Here is a 20,295-nt window from a genome sequence, read left to right on the forward strand (position 1 = left end):
CTAGAAACAAAATATCACAATTTAAAAAGAAGAGTAGTCTCACATAATAGCATAAAGTCTCACATAAAGAGCAAGATTAAAATACAAGATTAAAAAGTCTGTTACGGTTTCAGAGACTGAAACGAAATTATCCAAAGATTGTTTATATTCAGGATTAGATATTAACTTTTTATAACAGGTGTTATACAGATAAGACTTTAGAAAAATTAACTTTTTGTAACAGGTGTTATACAGATAAGGTGATCACCTTAACACAATACATAAAATTCAAAGTAGTGAACTAAATATGAACTTCATATGTTGAAACTGTATTTAATCTGTTTTCGTTATTTGAAAATATTGACAGTATTTTTAAAAATGCTTCAGTTACGCTATTACGTAACTACTGTTGGATCCTGTGGAAAGTTTAAGGCTTAAGTACAGAAAGCCCAGTGCCTTATGAACCATCCTTATAAATATGTTTTCAAAATGTAAATAGCTATATTGTTTTTGCCAGTAAGAGTAATAAATGCTTACTGCATGACAAATAAGCAAAACAGAAATATGTCAGAGAATACAAATATATACAAAGAAGAAAATCAGTCATTGGCTTAACTCCAATTGGACAACAGTAGTTTAGCAGAAAAATAGGAAGCCAGAGGCCTAGAATGCCACATAGAATGGCTGCATTTATTTAATAAACAGGGAGACATTAAGGATGTGAAATTCAAAGGCCATAGCAACTTATGGGTTAAAAAGAGAAAAAAAGATAATTATGACCTTCTGGGAAAGCAACACACCAATATCTATTAAAGAGTCTTTGATTTTTTTTTTTTTTTTTATGATAGTCACACACAGAGAGAGAGGCAGAGACATAGTCAGAGGGAGAAGCAGGCTCCATGCACTGGGAGCCCGACATGGGATTCGATCCTGGGTCTCCAGGATTGCGCCCTGGGCCAAAGGCAGGTGCCAAACCGCTGCGCCACCCAGGGATCCCTATTAAAGAGTCTTTGACTGAATTATCTCACTTCAGAAATCTATTCCACAAAGACAAAAGCAGCAGGTATACAGAGTTATGCTTAAGGAAGTTTTGTGTTGCCTTTGTAGTAGCCCAAACTGGACACAACCTGAATACCTACTAGCAAAAAAGACAGATGGATATATCATAATTAATCTAGCTATTAGAAAATGTGTTAGATCTCTCTTTACTGATGTGGAGGATGGAATAATCAAGCTAGACAGTAACATGTATGATATGATCCCATTTTTAAAACAAATATCAAGAACAACATAAAAATTTGAGACAAAGGTGACACTGAGAATCCAAGCCTGAAAGAGCATAAAAATGATAGTATCATCAACAGAGACAGGTCAAGTGAGGCAACAGGAAAACAAATTGAGAATTTTGATTTTGACGTGTTGAGGAGTTGGCAAACTGTGGCCCATGGGCCCACTCCAGCCTGTCATCAGTTTTTTATACACAGCATGTGGGCTAAGAATAGTCTTTACTTTTTAAAAATGGCTGAGAAAATATTGAAAGAATATCTCATAATTTGAAATCACATTTCAGAGTCCTCAGTAGTTTTCCTGGAACATAGCTACAAGTATCTCTTCATATTCTATGTGCTTTTGTGCTACAATAGCAGAGTGGAGTAGTTCCGAGAGAGACTGTATGTGGCTCACAAGCCTGAAATATTTACTATCTGGTTCTATTCTGGAAAGGTACGGATTTACCTTGCTGGCAAATGGAAATTACACCTTAAGTATCTGAAGATACTACCTAAATAGAAAACTGAAGCCACGGTAGCAGGCTATGTAGAGAAGCAGGTTGAATAAAGAACCTGGGAAGCATGCATAGCTACGAAATTGGGGTTTAGGTAACCATCATTGCAGAAAATGTGAAGAAAATTTCTATGGTGCAGGATCATGGAATTCAAGAAAATAAAGGGTTTCAAAACAGGGGCTTGGCAGGTCCTATGAAAAGAGTAAGTTAAAGAGGAAAAGTGAGCTGGAAGAGGAATGAGCATCGGGCTGCTGGTCAGAGCCTGGGGTTCAGGCTGGGCTTTGCTACAACCTGAAAGAGCACCCTGGGTGCTTCACCTAGAAATAAAAAAGCTTCACAGTCTTTGCAAAGCCCTTTTAAGCCCCACTGCTCTATAATTTTTGATCTGGACAAAGGTAGAATGCATACAGCACAAGCGAGTGGGAAAATGAAGGTCACCATTTATTCCTTTATTTCAAGAACACTGGTACTGTTGAGAAGAACTTAAATAAATGTACATTAGAGGCAAGAGAAGTTATTTTAGTACATTTGAATTTTTGAGCATGTTTATAAACAGACCAAGATGGAGTAGAGCGCAAATGCAAAAAAGGATAAGTGAAAGGGGGAATGAATGCGGGAACAGCTTCCCAGAGGAGTGAACATGGGATAAAATTAAAGGTACAGACAGAGGAGTTAGTTCTGACATGCTCTAGAAGTTCTAGAGATTCAGGTCAATCAGGTGTATCACCTTACCCAATATATTCATCTTTGTTCTCCTCAGTCACCAGGATATTGGAACCTCCCAGCTTCAGGTCATGTGAAGTAACCTTTCCCAAAATTTCCATGTCAACAGAAAAGTACATTTCTAAGCCACATTCTTCAATGTTGTTGTCTCTAGGTGATACAAATATACATTGATTAATTAATGTATCTAAGTTGACTTTAAGAAAATGCCTTATTGAAAGATAAATCTTCAAACCTTATCCAGATAAGGGAGTTATAAAATTCAGTATCAATAGATTCCAAATCCTTAATAGTCAGTTTTTTACTTAGCATACGCTTGTAGAATGGTAAAGAGAAACCAGTATCAATAAACTTCCCATGAAAAAGTGCCTGCCAAGAGAAATAAAAATTTTTACTTAAAAATTTATAAAACAACAATTTTCTTATTTAGAGCACAATGATAACAGAGAAAACATGAGGCTTCACAGGCCAAAATAAGCACTTAAATAAGCAACCGGCATAAATCATGAAAACCAAAATATTACATGAAATGTATTAAGTATGAAACACAAAATACAAAGTTAAATGACTTCAAACATTTAGCTCTATCACATCCTATCGATAACTGTCAACGAGGACGGTAAAGGAACAAAACCCCCACTCTTTCTAGGATGTTTTATAAATTAAGTTACCTACCTGGATGCAGAAATATAGGAAAAAACCTCAGGGCTCCTGTGCATACATCAGCAAGACAAGACCCCTCCTTCTACTCCTTTCTGACCACAGTTGCTTAAGAGATTTGCAGGACTAACTCCATTTGCTTTCACTGTTGCTCACAACAGCCAACACAGGAAGTGCCAGACCCTCTCAGCACCCCAACTCTCACCACCAATTGCCCATCCATTTCAAAATCCAATTCCATTTCTCACACCTCCCCTCACTCCCAAAACCATCTCTATGATTTGCCCTTTGAAGTTTGTAATCCATCATTAACAAAATCCCCCAGATACTCAACTTGTTCACTGAAGATCCTTTAGCACCTTGATTTAACAAACCTCTGGCACTTTTCTGAAGACTTGTTTCCCCTCAAGTCCTCCGTGCTGTTTCTCTCCCATCCCCTTCATGTCACCACGCCTGGAAGTAGGGCAGGTGTTGCTCCTCATTACTAATTCCTCCTCCTCAAATGTGCCCGTCTTCCAACTCATGGCTTCATACTGCCATTAGTGGCTCACCACCCTCACCCTCACGTTGCTGTCATCAACTGTAGATCTCTGGGTTTCTCCTTGTTACTCCCTCAATGACGTGTTCTTCTACACTACCATCATAATTTTGGACATTTCAACATCTAAACATTCTTGACATCAATGACCTTAGATACTGTTACTAGCAATAACTGTTTTCCTTCACAAACTCAATTTGAACCACACCTAATTTTCTAGCTCACTGCCTTTTGCAATTTTTGACTCCACCGGAATCTAAAGAATACATGGAACCTTATCACTGTTTCTCAGCTTCTCAAAAAAGTTATTTCTCCCCTTATTCAGTTTTGACTCCATCATCAATCATTAAAATTACTCTCTTGTATACCTTCAAACCCAGCCTCTCCTCAATGAATTTCTGGCAAAATCCAAAGCCCAGCTAAACACAACCCTTAACCTACTCCATGCCTGTGCCTAGGTACCGGAACATGCTAGAAATGCACATACAACCATGCTGACTAGTTCATGACCAACAATCTCCAGTGGGAGCTTGGTGGGAGCCTGATAATCATTATTTCCCCACTGCAGTCACTCTCCTGGGTGACTATTTCATTCCTCAAATAGTTCTTTTCTCTACTTCTCACTCTGAGCTAATGGTCTTGCTTTTTCTCTTACTCAAGATCACTGCTCCTGTATTCCCTATCTCTTTGACCTCATCAAATTCTCTTTTCTTACTTAATCATGATTATCTGCATGTAAATATTTTATTCTCCTCCCATTCTCGATTCCATATCTATTTCTAGATACCACCCAATTTCCCTATCATCCTTTACAGCAAACTTCCTTAAAATATTTGTTTATATTTGTCATCTCCATTTCTCTTCCCATTTTCTCTGGATTTCCCTCCCACCAATCAACTGTTCCTCTCTACTGCTCCTGAATATCTTTCCACTGGCCAAATCAAATGGTTACTTCTAAGATCTCATGTTGCTCACCATACCAGCACTCTGGACAGGGCTGGTCATCTTCCTTCGTCTTCTAGTAACTGTTCTTGTTTGTTTGATTCTCCTACCTCCTCTGCCTCAGCTCTTTTGCTGGTTCCTTCCCATCTCCATGACTTACTTGCAAATGTCCTTAAATTTCTTCTCTGTCTACTCTTATTCCTTAAATAATCACATAGCCCTAACCTAGCTAGATACGCCCTCATTGCCAGACTTTTATACTCAACTACCTATTATATATCTCCATTTGGAGGTTAGACCTACATTTTTTCCAAATTTGAATTTTGATTTTTCCCAACCCCAAAAATGTGCTCTTGCCACAACCCTGCCACCTTACAATACAGCAAATGCAACCAGACACACAGGCCATAAATTTTGGTGCCATACTTGACTCTCTCACGCTGTGAATTTAAGCCGTCTGAAAGTTCTGTTAGTTCCAGAAACCAAACCACTTCTCCCTACCTCCTTTGCTATATTACTCAAGTCCAAGACACTATCACCTCTCACCTGGATTGTGGCAAATGGTCTCTCTGCTTCCACTGTTGCTTTCCTCTGCCCCTAATTAGTCTCTTTTCTACACAGCAGCAAGTAGACTTAGTAGCCCCATCTCTGGTCAAATTCTTTCTCATATACTCTGTTCCATGCATACTATTTTTTAATCAAAAATGTAATTTCACTTTGGAACCTTTTTCTTGCTGTTCCTTCTGCCTAGAAAGTCATTCTCCAAGATATATGCATCATTCAATCCCTTGCTTTCACATTTCTCTTTATGTGCTACCCCTCAGAGAGGTTTCCTCTAATCATGCCATATAAAAAAGCAACACTCCTTTTCCCTCAGCACATACTTATGTGTTATTCTGTCTCCCTCTAATAGAATTTAGATACTGAGAGCAGGGACTACGTCTTTTCTTCATGGTTTCCTCTATGTCATACTATGATGCCATAGTAGGTGCTCAATAAATATTTGCTGAGTGAATAAACATAAAATGTACAAATAAACACAAATATTTCTGAAAAGACAATAGTCCCACAAGAGCTTCTGCAAAGTTCTGAAAACTCCCAAAATATCAGTCAGGTGCAATTGTTATACAACTCAGATTTTCCTTTTATACAGAAAAAGTCACACTGTAATCAAGCTTTACCTATAAAATCAAAGGACTTTTAATACCTAAGCAGCTACATTAATAATTCTCATATTCACAATCTTGATTTCATACAGATACTCAAAAAATATGCTGTTCTTCTTTCTAGGCAAACTTCCTTGGTAACAAAATTTGTAAATATACACAATCAAGGACAACATGGATCATTTTTTTAAGTCCTCCCTAAAATATTTTTGAAATAAGCAAGTTTGAATAAATAAATGAATAAATAAATAAATAAAGGAAAATTAGGACTCACCATAGCAATAAAGCGACCAATAAAACAGAAGTATGAGAGATGGTCTGGATTAATGGTTGATGCTGGATTTATTTGTAGACAATAGTTGTTCTTGCCAGCATACTCAAATAAGCAATACATGGGGTTCAAAACTTCATGTGAAAGCAAGAAAAACCATTCTCTAAAAGAAAGTAATATTATTTTTTAGCATTCATACATACATGAATTTAAAAACATCTTAAATATACCCATGCACATATCATATCTCTGCTCAACAGCCTTTAACAACTTCACTGCCCAATTCCTCAGTGCTCCAGTTAAGTCTTCCTATGATCTGACCCTCTATCCAGTCACCTGCAGTTCCTGTGATGCCAAACCACAAACTCAGTGCCACTCATAGATATCATGCTTCTGTCTATGCTGTAACTTTCATTTGAGTATGTCTCCTCAGTGTCAGCTCAGCCTGGGTAGGTCCCACTTTTGCTTTCAGTCAACTTAGATATATCCTGCTTCAGCAATTTTTTGAAGCAACTTTCAGCATATTGATTTGTATCAATCACTGAATACTTTGTGGTATTGTGATAACAACCACAATATTATTCATCTTCCCATACATGCATGACCTGCCCATCCACTAGACTAGAAGCTCCTCAAAAGGAAAAGCCATGTCTTCATATATATTTTTGTATCCTTAACTCACAGGCATTCTAGGATCTATATGCAATAGGTTTTAGTAATTATTTGTTGGTGATACTGACATAGATAGCATTACTGCTACAAAAGTTTTACATTTATTGCCAATGTATTACAAATGGAACTAAAATTAAAAACACGAAATCTTTCAATGTGATAAGCATACTCTAACTTATTACCACCTATGCTGCCTCATTTATCAAAGTTGAATACATGAAATCCAACTAGATAAAAGATTAATAATTCATAACACAAAATAAATCCAATCTGCAACACTCTCTTTAAAAGAAATTACTTCTAAAGCAGGGTTCCAAGCTCAAATGCTTATAGTGACCATCAGTAAGTGGTTTCCTTCTCTACACAGGCCTCATATTCTCTGCTTAACCACAACCCCTCATTCTTCATTGTATTCCTGATAAAAGTTATTACTACTTTTAAGGAAGAATTCTTTCTAGGCAGATAATCATTGTCCTTAGATGACAGGGCAGTGGTGGGCACAGAGTGAAATGAAAAAGAATGTATCTAACCTACAGGGCTGAATCAGCTACTGAGATTCAGCCAATTGATGTCATGTGAGAAGGTGGGAATGTGGGTCTAAGGTTTTTAAAGAGAAGCCAGAAATCTTGATTCTTAAGCATAATCTAGTGATTTTCTTTAATGCTGTCAAATAATTGAAAAAGTTAAAAAATCACAATGGGAGACATTATTAAGCAGGCCAGATCTAGCCTGGAAACCCATTTACAAAAGCTTTTCTTTATAAAGCTTTAAAAATACAATCTCAGAAACTGCCTAATAGGTAGAGAAGGGAGTCTCTCCCTATAAAAAATCAACTAAGAAATGACAAAACACCAATTAACCAAACTTAATTCAGTCCCAATATAGCAGTTGAACCACGTGACTTCCCACTGGGACAAGGTTGAGGTAAGACATGCCCCCCAGGGAAAGGATTGACAGGTCTGTGAGAATGTGTTTAGACACAAAAAAAACTAGAAATAAACTTTCTAGTTGCTGCAAATCACTTTTAGCAAACAGCAGCCCAGAGAAAATGGAATATGTTCAAAAGAAGAATGCCTATAACATGGTATCTGACCTATATATCCTGACACTAAAAGAAAAGAAGGAAAAATTCTAACTAACAAGAGGTGGAAGAGTTCATTTTCAACATATCCTTTCCTATATTCTCAAATAAACTAAAGAGAGAGGTTAGAAAATTATGAGACAACAGATGAGCTAGCAGAGCCTAGAGAAGAAAATGAAGAAAACAGTAAAGCCACTAATGAAGAAAAATCACATTAGAAGCAACAAAATGTAGGGCAGTACTGCATACAGTGACATGAGGATAGGTTTGAGAAAATTGAAACAAAGTGGAAAAGCACACAGATAAAAATAATCAGAGAAAAGATGACAGACATGTAAGACTGACAAAGAAGATTCCACATACCCATGACTGATGTTCCTGAAGAAAAATGGAACAAATGGAACAGAAAAAATTTTCAAAGACATAATAGAAGAAAATTTCCCTTAAATTAAGAAAGATTTTAATATGTTCCTAAGAAAAGATATAAAACAATCAATAATGAAATTAATGAACTTCAAGGAAAAGGACTGTGTAGGCACCCAAAGAAAAAGTTTCCTACAAGGGGCTGTCCTTCCACTGCATAGTGTTGTTAACATTCAGTGCTAGAAGACCGTGAAGCAATGTCTACAGAGGAGTAGAGAAACTGGAGTTGCATAAGAAATTTGCATCTAGTGAAGTTGTTTATATACAAAAGCAACAGAAAATACATTTTCAAACATGCAAAACTAAAGGAGTATATCACCCTTGTGAAATCCTAAATAAATTAAAAATAATACATGAATCAAAATTAAGAATTTGGGAATAAGAAAATCATGGTATGGAGTAACTGGATATGTGCATTTAAACCTTCAAAACATAAAACTAAACCCAAATAGTTGAGGTAACTATGAGTGCAGACAAGTGTATGAATGTTATAAAGTCAGACAGTAAAAATAGTACATTTCATTTCTAAGATATACCTATTTTTTAATGTCTGAACATTTCTGAATTGAGATAAATCACAACAGATGTGATATGAACATTTACTGTGATAGGTAGTGTTTCTTTTCTGAAAAAGCTTAGTAATACATTCAAGGAGAAAATATGTTAATTAAGCAAACCTCTGATAATTGCACATATATGCTCCCACCTATCTCTTTTTGCCTGCTATACTAAAATTATGATTTTTGTAATTCTGTACACTTCTGAAATACTAGTTTAAAAAGATTTGTTCCTATGAAAAGCAGGTTTAATTCTTTTAAAAGATTTAATGAAAGTGTTCTGCTTAAAAATAAACTTGTCAAATTAGGTGTGGGCAAAGCAAAAAAGTTGTTCATTAAAAAAAAAAAGGATTTCCCACTCTTACTGCTTCACATTTCCCACTTTAACAATCTATTTAATGAATGTGAAAAACTATTCTCAAAAGGGCTCAGATTGGATTAAAACACAAACATAAAACTAACATATACTGTTACAATAGCAATAATTAAGATCCATTAATTTTGGTATCTGCATACAATGTAATATTATGCAACCATTAAATGAGAGAAGTATTAGTGTCATAAAACAAAGGAGAGTATTAATAGCTCCAAACAGGCTATGAAAAGATGTCCATGAGATATAAAACGATAAAATGAAGTTGCTATATTGTACATGTTGTATGATCAATTCGGTTTCAAAAAAAAAAAAAAACCAGCAAATATATACTATATCACACATACATACAAATTTATATATATGCAGAGAAAATGTATAAGATAAATAAGATAGTATTAACAGTTACCTCTAGAATTGTGCTAATATTTTAACTTTTGTTTTTAAAATAACTGGATTGCTACTGAAAAAAAAGTATCTTTTCAAGAATACACCCAATGCATACAATGGAGACATACTTATTTCAAAGCAAATGTGCGTTTATTTTACCTTGCTAGACCACCATAATCAAGTCCTTCTTCTCCTCTAAATATTACATATAATCGCCTTCTCAAGTCATAGGGTTTTAATGCCATAATCTAAAACAAAAACATGGATACTTAAGCACTCATACAGCACAAGTTTCTTCCAAAACAATTCAATTTAAATTTAATCTCCACTTCCAAAATAACACATTTCCTTATCTTGTACAATGCCTTTAACTCAAGAGATAAACTGGTATGTTCCACAAACTAGTAGAGATGTACCTTACTCTATTAAGCTTTCTGTGATTTACCTTCTAAAATCTCTTTCCCCTCTTTTAGTATTAAACGGTAGTTCTACTTTGGATCAGTGGCAACAGAGGAAGAGTGACACAGAAAGCTTTTAAGTTGAGAAAATAGTCCTTCCCCTGTCACGCCCCAAATTACCAGAATCTTGTAAAAGGTGACTTATACTTTTTTAACTGGCAACATCTGATAAGAAGCAAAGAGCTTGTTCTGGGTCCTGCTTATACCACATATTCCATTTCTCAGTAGGAAAGGGACTCAGTCAGCTAAAGCAAAGAATTATTTATACAATACCCATATCCAATTTCCATAGTCTTTAATGCCTTACATTGGATTACTAGCAAACAGGTTTTACTTCTGGATAACAATTAACTACTTCCACCACACATCTGTCAAAACCAAAGCCAAGACTGATGTTTGTGTGACGGCACAGCTCACCAGCAGAACTTTGCCTCATAGGCAGTCATGCACATCAAATAGACCATCATTCTCCCCACACCAGAGGACAAGGCAAAATAAAGTCTTTCGTGACTTGGATGTACAACTTACTACAATAAAGCTCAAACTACAATAAAGCTCAAGAACTTAGAGCAAGCTAAGAATTAACTCCAACCAAAAAAAAGTTTTGATAATAGCTACATTAAGTATCTTGCCCAAATTCCAACAGCTAGTAAAATTAAACTAGGATTTAAACATCTCTGACTTTAGAATGCTGCTATTTTGGCTTGTTTATGTACAAGTCCCTGTGTACATGTATACACAGGGGCTTTCAATTCATCACTGTAATACTTTTGGGAGAGGAATGAGAAGACTTTTATGAAAAATTCTCCACATCATCAGAAAAAAATTTAATATTTTGATATTTTACCTTTATATATCTATATATATAGATGATTCAGGAAAGGCAGACATATTACATTCATTTATTCATTCACCAAATGTTTACTGAATACTTGCTTTATGCAAGACACTATTCTAGGTACTGAGCATAACAGCAGTAAGTGAGGTAGTTTGTGCTCCCATGGAGCTTACCTTCTAGTAAGGGAAACAAATAAAATGGGTCAAGTGGTGCTAAGTGTTATTGAAAGAATAAAGTAGCATAAATGGCTAGAATGGGACTATGAGGGAGGTGAGCAGGGACTGCCATCTTAACTACTGAGCTCAGACAAGGTCTCTCTAAGACCATAACCTTTAAACAAACCTACAAGAGGTAAGAATGAACATTAGGGTTACTGAAGAATACTTAAATGGAACAGAGTATCTATACTGATTCAATTTTAATTTGGTAGTATTATCAAGACTTGTTTGAGTTAATAAAATCTCAGAAAATTTAGTGTCAAAATGTATCAACTTGTTCCAGAAGCTGTTTAAGCTTTATTTAAAATGGACATAATGATAAGAGCTACCTCAAAGGGATGTTGTGATAATGAATTAAAGGATAAATGTAAGATGCCAGGGCCAAGCACTGGCAATCACTCAATACATGATGGGGTTTATTAGGACTATTATTATAATGGACACTCAGTAACTGGCAGTCATGGTTTAAAATTTTTAAACCCTAACTCCCTTTATATATATAGAATATAACTGAACAAGCTGTATTGTTTATTCTGATAAAATCTTCCTTACCTGTTGGAAGGAATCTTCGAACAGTGTCTGCCGGGACACATTGATCTTTACGTGACTGGGTAGTGCATTAGACTAAAAACAAAAATAACATCATGATATCATGTAAGCTGTAGTGTATATATAGTATAAAGACTAAATTATAATGAATATAAGATTTATTTACCACTGTAGTACCTGGCACAAATAACGGAAGTGAGCAAGTTTCCATCTAAAGCTGCGTTCATAAGCAATCTGTGGACCACCTTTAGTTCTAAAGAAAAAAAAAAGAAACCAAATATTAATTCAGAATAAAATTAGATATGTAATATTAAGTATGAAAATGGAGTATACCAGAGTCCTACAAATGACCACAGGAAAGTTATTTGCTAGGAAAGAAGACACATTTAATGGGCCAAGAGGCTTGAACAATAAGAACACACATACAGTGAGAAGTATGTATGGATGGGTCTTTTGTAAAGATGTAAGAAGATTCTGGACACATTCTGAAGTTGAAGTAGGTAGAAATGTATTGTGTCAAATGCTCCTAAATCAAGTGAGACAGAACAGCAACCAACCCCTGGATTAACCATTAGCAATGTGGAGGTCACTGGTGCCCTTAACAAGTTCAGGGTTGGGATCCCTGGGTGGCGCAGCGGTTTAGCGCCTGCCTTTGGCCCAGGGTGCGATCCTGGAGACCTGGGATCGAATCCCACGTCGGGCTCCCGGTGCATGGAGCCTGCTTCTCCCTCTGCCTGTGTGTCTGCCTCTCTCTCTCTCTCTCTCTCTCTGTGTGTATGACTATCATAAATAAATAAAAATTTAAAAAAAAAAAAAAAAACAAGTTCAGGGTTAGTGGAACTTCCTTGTGGTCTGTTTGAAAGAGAAATTAGAAACAGCAATGTACAGACAATGCTTTCAGAGCAGCAAAAGAAGTGAGTTTTCACTGAATTAATTTGAAAAATGAAAAGCTGTGTTTTACTTATTTTTCATCTAGGAGAAATAGCAGCTGATGAGAATCATTCAATAGAGGAAGAGAACCTGATGATGGAGTACAGAAAGATGATAATTGTTGGGGCAATTAAATGGGAAAGGGAGGGAAAGATCTGGAGTGCCAGCAAAGGGATGGGCCTTTGATAGGAACAAAGATAGTTCATCTATAGGATCAAGAGGGAAGACATGCTGGTAGGTGGGCAGGTGTGACAGTAGGAATTTGCAACAAAACAAAAGCAAAAACCCCTTTTATGGTTGCTTCTTTCTTCTTAGTGATGCAAAGAAATCACACCTAAGAATGAGGATGAAGGTGAATCTAAGATATTTTTAAGATATTTAAGATATTTTAAAGGATATTTTTATCTGGAAAATTCAGATTTGTTGACTTCTCATTCCTTCACACTACAGTAGCATGATGTGGCAGTTATGAACACAATACTCTGTGAATAGACTGCCTTGGTCTGAAATCAGCTCCATTCCCTTCTGTCTGATTTTGAACAAGTTAGTTATGCTCCCTAAACCTCAGTTTCTGCACTGAAAAAGGGAAAATAGTATTATCAACCTCAAAGGGTTGTTGAGAAATAAAATGAGCTAGTTTCTACAAGTGCTTAGAGCAATCCTCTGCATATAGCAATCACTAGATAAATATCTGCTATTGTTATTATTACCACATTATGCACTACAAATTCATTCTGTAATAACGTAAAGCAAAGATAGGTATACTGGGCTATTACTTATACAGGTTTTCTTGATCCACAAAGTACAAATCTGTTGCTAAACTTGAGGCTACCTCATTAAACAACATTTAAGAATTTCAGGTTTTCACTTACACGGATGATTTTCCATTGCGAGGATCTTTGAATGTTGTTGTTCTTGTATTATGATCAACAAAGTACCTAACACCTTCCCGAGTATATCTAATTTCCCAGCCTTCTGGCAGGGGTTCTTCATTCTGTAAGCTAAAAGACAAAGTTACAATCACAAGGTGAACATTTTCTATGCACTAAAGACATCTGAATCAAGGTTTATTTGATTCTACGTATAAATATATGTAAGATGACTTAAATAAAGCCTTAGTACACACATACCCTTGAGTTCTTGGATCTTCCCACTGGGTTGTTTTTGTGTTATGATTCACAAAGTAAACCCTGTCGGTTGAATCCACTCTTTTTTCTAAAAAAATAAAGCGAGCGTAGCATTTAATGACTATTTACTATCTATACCTTCACATATTTTTACCATCAACATATCAGCTTACCCCAGCCTGGTGGCAAAGGCCCGTATGGGTCATTTTCTGCAGCTAACATTGAAGCCTGATTGGAGAAAGGATTGGAAGGAAAAAAAAATACTTTAATATAAAAGCAGAGGTAAACTAAACACTTGGTAGAACATTTTTATACCAATTTTCTAAAAAATATGATAAAGGAATGTGAATATAGTCATTTCAAGATACAAAGTACATTTTAAAATGTCATGAGTTAAAAGGAGTCACTCAGTTGATAAGATCATTAGTTTTTCTAAGATGATTTAGAAATAATGACATCAATATTTTAATTTCTTAGCCCTTCTATAATAATCTATTAGGAGTAAACTGAGAGAGTAGAGCTACAGAAAATTGTTGTGTTTAAATGAAAAATATTGTTTGTTTAAAAGTGCAACAAATTCTCTTTAAAACAAATGCCTATTAATAAAAACAAACCAACATTAAAATCCAGTATCATCTTTATACAAATAAATTTTTATCTTAATATTAATATCTTTTATATATTCATACATAAAATCATTCAAGCTTAGATATATTATAACCCAGAAATATAGTCAAAAGAAAATGTAAACATTCTATCACTTTTAAAAATGATAAATATAAAAATCATCACCTGAAAAATTAAAGCTTAATGAAAGAGGATATGCATCTTGATAAATATTTTATAACCTTACAACAGATACTGTTAATTTTACCCAATATCCATTTCCCACACTTCCTTCTTTGACACTCAAACCACTGTTTTGTTCAAGGTAGCAATGTGTCCATCTAATAATTCCATTCCCAGCCTTCCTCACAGCTGGGTTGGTATAATGACCAGTTCTAACCAGTGAGTACTGGCACAAGTCCCTGGTAAGGGCATCCCTTTCTGAGTAAAAAGGCAGGGCTTGCAAGGGCTTCTCACTCCTCTTTCCCTTTCTTCTTGCTTACACTGGGTAATGAAGCCCAAAGGACAGCAAATCTTATGACTGAGGTAAGAAAGATGAAGCATGGTAATGATGCACAAAGAATTGCCAGGTGGCATTACTGAGCCAATGTAACTGTTAGCCCTGGGCTTTTACCCCAGACTTGTGCTATACTTAGATAATTACACCTCAACCTATTTAAGGATGTCCTATGCAGGAGAACACACTTCTAATACATCCCTATGACCTAATTCTGACCCAAAGTTTTCATGTATACACCTAAGTTGGTCAGATTTTCAGACTGCATTAGATTTTTTGGACAAAACTATCTCTAATCCCAGGAATACCTCTGGTAGGCCAAACATATTAAAGTGTTGATGGGAATCAGAATAGCTGGAAAATGGCAAGACTGGTCTTAAGTAAAATAACTGATTTAAAGCAAAAAATGATTATTATTAAAGGCAAAGGACTGGGGACTAGCAAAGACAAATTATTTCATTTAGAAATTTTTACTTATGAAACTATCACTTAATAAAAACAAAAACTATACTTCTGTTAGTAAACTAGAATTTAAAAAACTTAGAAGTGTGTATGTATATCAGAAATACTTATTATTTATTAAAGAGAAAATAAAAAATACCTTGCAATGTAGTCTATAACGTTTAAAAATCACCAAAGTAGAAAAGAGTAAATGCCTGGAGGAAAGAGTTGTACTGACATCTTAAAATCTGCTATTACCGAATAGAGGTATCGCTGGTTGAACTGTTGCATAGCTCCCTGCAGCTGATTCCGCTGAGACTGCCATTGCTCAAAGTTTCTAACAGACTCCATGGTAGGCCGCTGCCAGGTCGTTGTTCTGGTGTTATGATCCACATAATAAACTCTGCCACGATCATCAACTCTTCTTTCCCAACTACCGCAAATAAGCATTTATAAACATTAAACAAGAATGTCTTAATATTAGAAACTGGAAACTACTGAGTTAACAGTTCACTCATATAACTTAAAAAGCAAGTGAGACATGACAACATAATTTTAAATATTGACATTCTTCAGAAAAATTCTGAACATGTAACTTGCTTTTTTTTTTTTTTTTTAGCTAAATTGCCTTTCCATTCTACTACTACATGATTTCTAAGAACTGTCCAAAAAAGGAGCCTAATACTGAACAATCTTAGCATCAATCTGACTGCCTTCTCTCTTTTTCTTGTTAAGAAGTTACTGCATGCTTACTGGATAGCTAGCAATCTCGCCCCTTTAGCCACTGCCTAAGTTCAGGGCTGTAACTCAACCCTTACAGGTCTTTAACATTCCTGCTATTATGTGGCTGCTGCACACAAGCACAGGTTCAACTGTGTCATTCTACCTAGCACAGCTCTCCAGCACAGCATAAAAATGAACCCATTCACTATTTCAGTCTCATCTCCCCTAAGATCTTTCAAGGGACCCACATGAGAGCCAAATCAACTACCTGCTGGGCCCAAATATATCATATTTCATGTTGTCATCTCTTTGAATATTCCCTTAAGACAAACTGCCCTTCCTTATTTTGCCACCAACTGGAGTTCTCCCCATTCTCCCAGGTTCAGTTAACCAACCTTAAGTCAATTTGTGCTATTAACTTATATAGCTTGTTTGAGAAACGAGACAAGCCTAGGGTTCTCCTACCCTGCCCCCATCTCAGCTCCCTTGCCAACACTTCTTCTCTGTGCCATTAAACCATACAATGATTTAAAAATCCTTTCAGCAACACATCTCACAAAAATAACATTTCTTGTTTTGAATTTTCTGGACTTTGTGTTTTATATTGGTGGACTTTAACTTACATCTGGAAGGACAGATATTCTGAGTAGCAAAGACAGTAAGGAAAATATTTCAGGCACAGACACTATTTGAGGAGAATATAAGTAATTCCACTAGCTATCAGCACAATATATAAAAAAAAAGTTATGAAATATAAGAACACAAAGGAAAAGGATCTGTTTGTGAATTTTTGTGAAAGACAGCCTAACAGAATGAATTTATTTAGCATGTAATAGAAATCTTTTTATGTACTTAAGAGCCTCTATAATTTTAGCCATAATGTAATACAATTTCACTTGTAGTAATCTTTTAGATTGTAACTTTGAACTACTCTAACATCTCTTATGTCATTAAATCTCATGAAATAACAAAGCTTAGATCACTATCTTTGGAGAACCATATACATACATTTTTCTCAATAGGCCTTTCATTCCTTAAAAAATAATGACAAGCACTAAATTTGGACCAAAATTCTACAATTACTCTCAGTAACTCATGCCAGTGCTTGACAATCTCTACAGGAAGCCACTTCAGACTAACTGTAGAAGAGATACGATATAACAAATCTCCTTTACTGAAGTTGCCATTCACAAAAGTAAAGGAAGGAAATATAACATGCACAATGAAAGAATCATGTTATGTTTTAATAAATAAATTTCAGAAATCACATGTATATAATAAAACACAACTGGAGATGCATAAAGATGCCACATTACCCTGGAGGTAAAGGTTGAGGCCTCTCCCATGTAGTCGTTCGAGTGTTATGATCCACATAATAAGTTCTACCATGAGGATCTTTTCTCTGTTCCCACCTTTAATAAAAATGCAAATACAAAAGTAGAAGATAATAAACTAAGACAATCTGAAAAATCATTCCATCTTAGAATCAGGAAAATTACCGGTTTTACTTCAAAAGGTTATATATACACACACATATAAAAGTTTCTTTTCCCAATTATCAGTGTCGTTTAAGTTCTTAATTATACATTTTTTTTATTAACAGTTTTGGAAACTCAGTAAATACAGTTAGCAAATGAGTATAAAGTAAAAATAAGTCTGCTTCTCCCTCTTTCTCTGCCCCTCCCCCTGCTGGTGTGCTCTCTCAAATAAATAATATCTTTAAAAAAATGAAAAAGACAAATTTAACCAAAAGTAGAGGAAATTTCAGCCTAATATCACACTCAATGTTAATGAGGTAATATTCACTTTTGCCTGCAATTTCAAAAATATATCTCTAAAAGATTTTTAGAAAAAAAAAAGATTTTTAGCTGAAACTGCATTAAAGAAATATGTGGGACAATGCTCCAAAAAATTTCTTCTATATGCAAACAGTGTCTTTTTGTATATAACTATCTTCCTCTTGCTTCTGGTAAAACCTGATTATTTCTGATGTTAGCATTCTTGTTTTCAATTGAAAGTAGAATAAATGGAAGTATTTTTTCTCCCTCTTAAATAAACTCAGGAACTCAATTTAATTTGATTCCTTTCGGATTAGAGAGGCCTTTAATTATTAAGCTCTTTTTTGTTTCTTAAGAGTTACTTTTTTGAGAGAGAGAGAAAGAGAAAGAATCCCAAGCAGACTTCCTGCTGTCCCTGGAGCCCAACATAGGGGTCAATCTCACCTGAGATCATGACCTGAGTGAAATCCAAGAGTTGGACACTCAACCAACTGGGTCACTCAGGCACCCCTAAATTTTCTTACACGATGATTACACATATTAAGGCTATTGACTAAGCAAGGTACACACATACTTTTAAAAGACATGCAAAAAAAATTAATAGTTTGCTTAAGCTGCATCCAATAAATATAAGTCACAAAATGCCTCAATAGTAGCTATGAACAAAAATGCTGAAGTTCACAACTGACTCAGGATCATGTAAGTTGTTAAACTTATCTATTAAAAAATTACTATCGCTCTCTTCCCTTTTGTGGCCATTGCTGAAGCACCGGCAGTCAAAATGAAATTCAAACCCTTTGTGACTTTTGATTAGAGCAAGAACTAAACAAGACATTTTTTTCTCTTTTTTTTTTTTCAAAAAAGACATTCCAATGCACCTTCCCACATTTGGAAGAAGATTATGTCTTCCTCTCTTTCCAAAGAGCTGAGACAGAAGTACAATGACTGATCCATGTCCATCCAAAAGGATGATGAAGTAGAGGTTGTGCGAGGACACTACAAAGGCCTGAAAGCTAGCAAAGTAGTCCAGGTTTACAGGAAGAAATATGTCATCTACACTGAACAAGTATAGTGAGTGGTACAGTGAGTGAAGGTGAATGGCACAACTGTCCATGTGGGCATTCACCCTAGCAAAGTGGTTATCACTAGACTAAAACTGGACAAAGACTGCAAAAGAGATCCTTGAACATAAAGCTAAATCTCACCAAGTTCGGAAAGACAAAGGGCAAGTAGAAGGAAAAAACAAGTGAAAAGATGCAGCAATAAAATAATCATATATGACTTTAGTAAATAAAAAACCGTTAAACTGAAAAACAAAATAAAACAAAACACTGTTGTATAAAATCTTACACTGCAATAGCCATGCTACCCTGTACTACAAAAATTTAGGTATTTTTTTTTTTTACAAAAAAGCATTTCAGATTTTCAGATTTTACTTGCTTTTATTTTATTGCTTTTATTTTTTTATAATAAAAAACCCTGAATTCATCTTTTTCTGTTCTATCTCAAAGACTTTCAACCTCTTATTTTCTCTACTCTTGTTTTCTCGTATTTGCTTTTACATAATAAAAGTTCATGGGAAGGCAGGATTCAAATATGAAATTTTATTTTTAAAACATTTCAGGAATATTTGCAATACATATCAATCACCAATTGATATGTATGAAAGCTCAAAAGCCCAAAACAAATATCTTCAAAATGTATGAAGTTTCAAGAACCTCCTGATAATGGTATTTATGCTATTTTTAGGTATTCCTGTAATCAGTCCTTGGATTTTTGTTGCAATTCTGCAGCAGAATTTCCAGGTTTCCATCCTTTCTTTAAAATACTCTTTACCATGTTTAATTTAGGTTTAATTTTTATCAAAGTTATATACATTTCACATAGTTTTATACCTTCCTAGTTATATAGTTATACATATCTTCATACATACAGACTATGGGGCTCACTATAAAAAACAATGCCTGCTGTCCCCTTACTTCATTTTCCATTCCACAAAGGCAATACTTTCAACTGTTTTAGCTAATTTTTTTAGTATTTATCTGTTTTCATATTAATAAGCTTACTTTATTATTTTATATTTAATTTCAAACAATATATATTGATTTCTCACTGTGAAAGGTGAAGCTGTTAGTCTCCGTCCTGCAAACATATATATGCATATACACTCTGTAACACTCACCCTCTGTTGACCATTCCAAACACACACATACATTCCACGTCTTTCCCTTATGATATAAAACCCTCCTGACAACTGAGTCATGGAACCTAACATGTCTTTTGTCGCCTTTCTTCCCATTTCCTTATTTTCTATGTATTTATTAAACTCCAAATACTTTTCCAGCTGCATAAATGTTCTCTCAAACTATTCAGAGTCATCAGGTATTTATTAATCACAGTTGTCTCCCAATGAGCTGCTGGTCTCGCAAGGCCAACTGGGAAGCCTGCAGCATGCCTGCCATTTTGGCCTTCCTTTCACCATCATCCTCCTGGTGATTCCTTTCATTCCCTTTCCATCAAGACACTTAAGATCTGGAGCCTGTCTCTTTCAC

The 20,295-nt window shown here is 35.2% G+C and overlaps 1 protein-coding gene across 13 annotated transcripts in view; it reads right to left on the bottom strand.

Moving 5' to 3' along the window:
- Positions 1–20,295, bottom strand: part of WWP1 (WW domain containing E3 ubiquitin protein ligase 1) — a 114,371-nt gene that overhangs the window by 17,886 nt on the left and 76,190 nt on the right. For all 13 annotated transcript variants that reach the window (XM_072734366.1, XM_072734367.1, XM_072734370.1 and 10 more), the window contains 11 exons: positions 17,282–17,377; positions 15,501–15,675; positions 13,852–13,906; positions 13,682–13,766; positions 13,424–13,552; positions 11,799–11,874; positions 11,625–11,696; positions 9,718–9,806; positions 6,066–6,225; positions 2,721–2,854; positions 2,495–2,635 (listed from right to left, as the gene is read on the bottom strand). In XM_072734366.1, coding sequence (XP_072590467.1) covers positions 2,495–2,635; positions 2,721–2,854; positions 6,066–6,225; positions 9,718–9,806; positions 11,625–11,696; positions 11,799–11,874; positions 13,424–13,552; positions 13,682–13,766; positions 13,852–13,906; positions 15,501–15,675; positions 17,282–17,377 — 1,212 coding nt within the window. The remainder of the gene's footprint in view (positions 1–2,494; positions 2,636–2,720; positions 2,855–6,065; positions 6,226–9,717; positions 9,807–11,624; positions 11,697–11,798; positions 11,875–13,423; positions 13,553–13,681; positions 13,767–13,851; positions 13,907–15,500; positions 15,676–17,281; positions 17,378–20,295) is intronic.

The sequence above is a fragment of the Vulpes vulpes genome, chromosome 13 (assembly GCF_048418805.1).
Source record: "Vulpes vulpes isolate BD-2025 chromosome 13, VulVul3, whole genome shotgun sequence".
NCBI lineage: Eukaryota > Metazoa > Chordata > Mammalia > Carnivora > Canidae > Vulpes > Vulpes vulpes.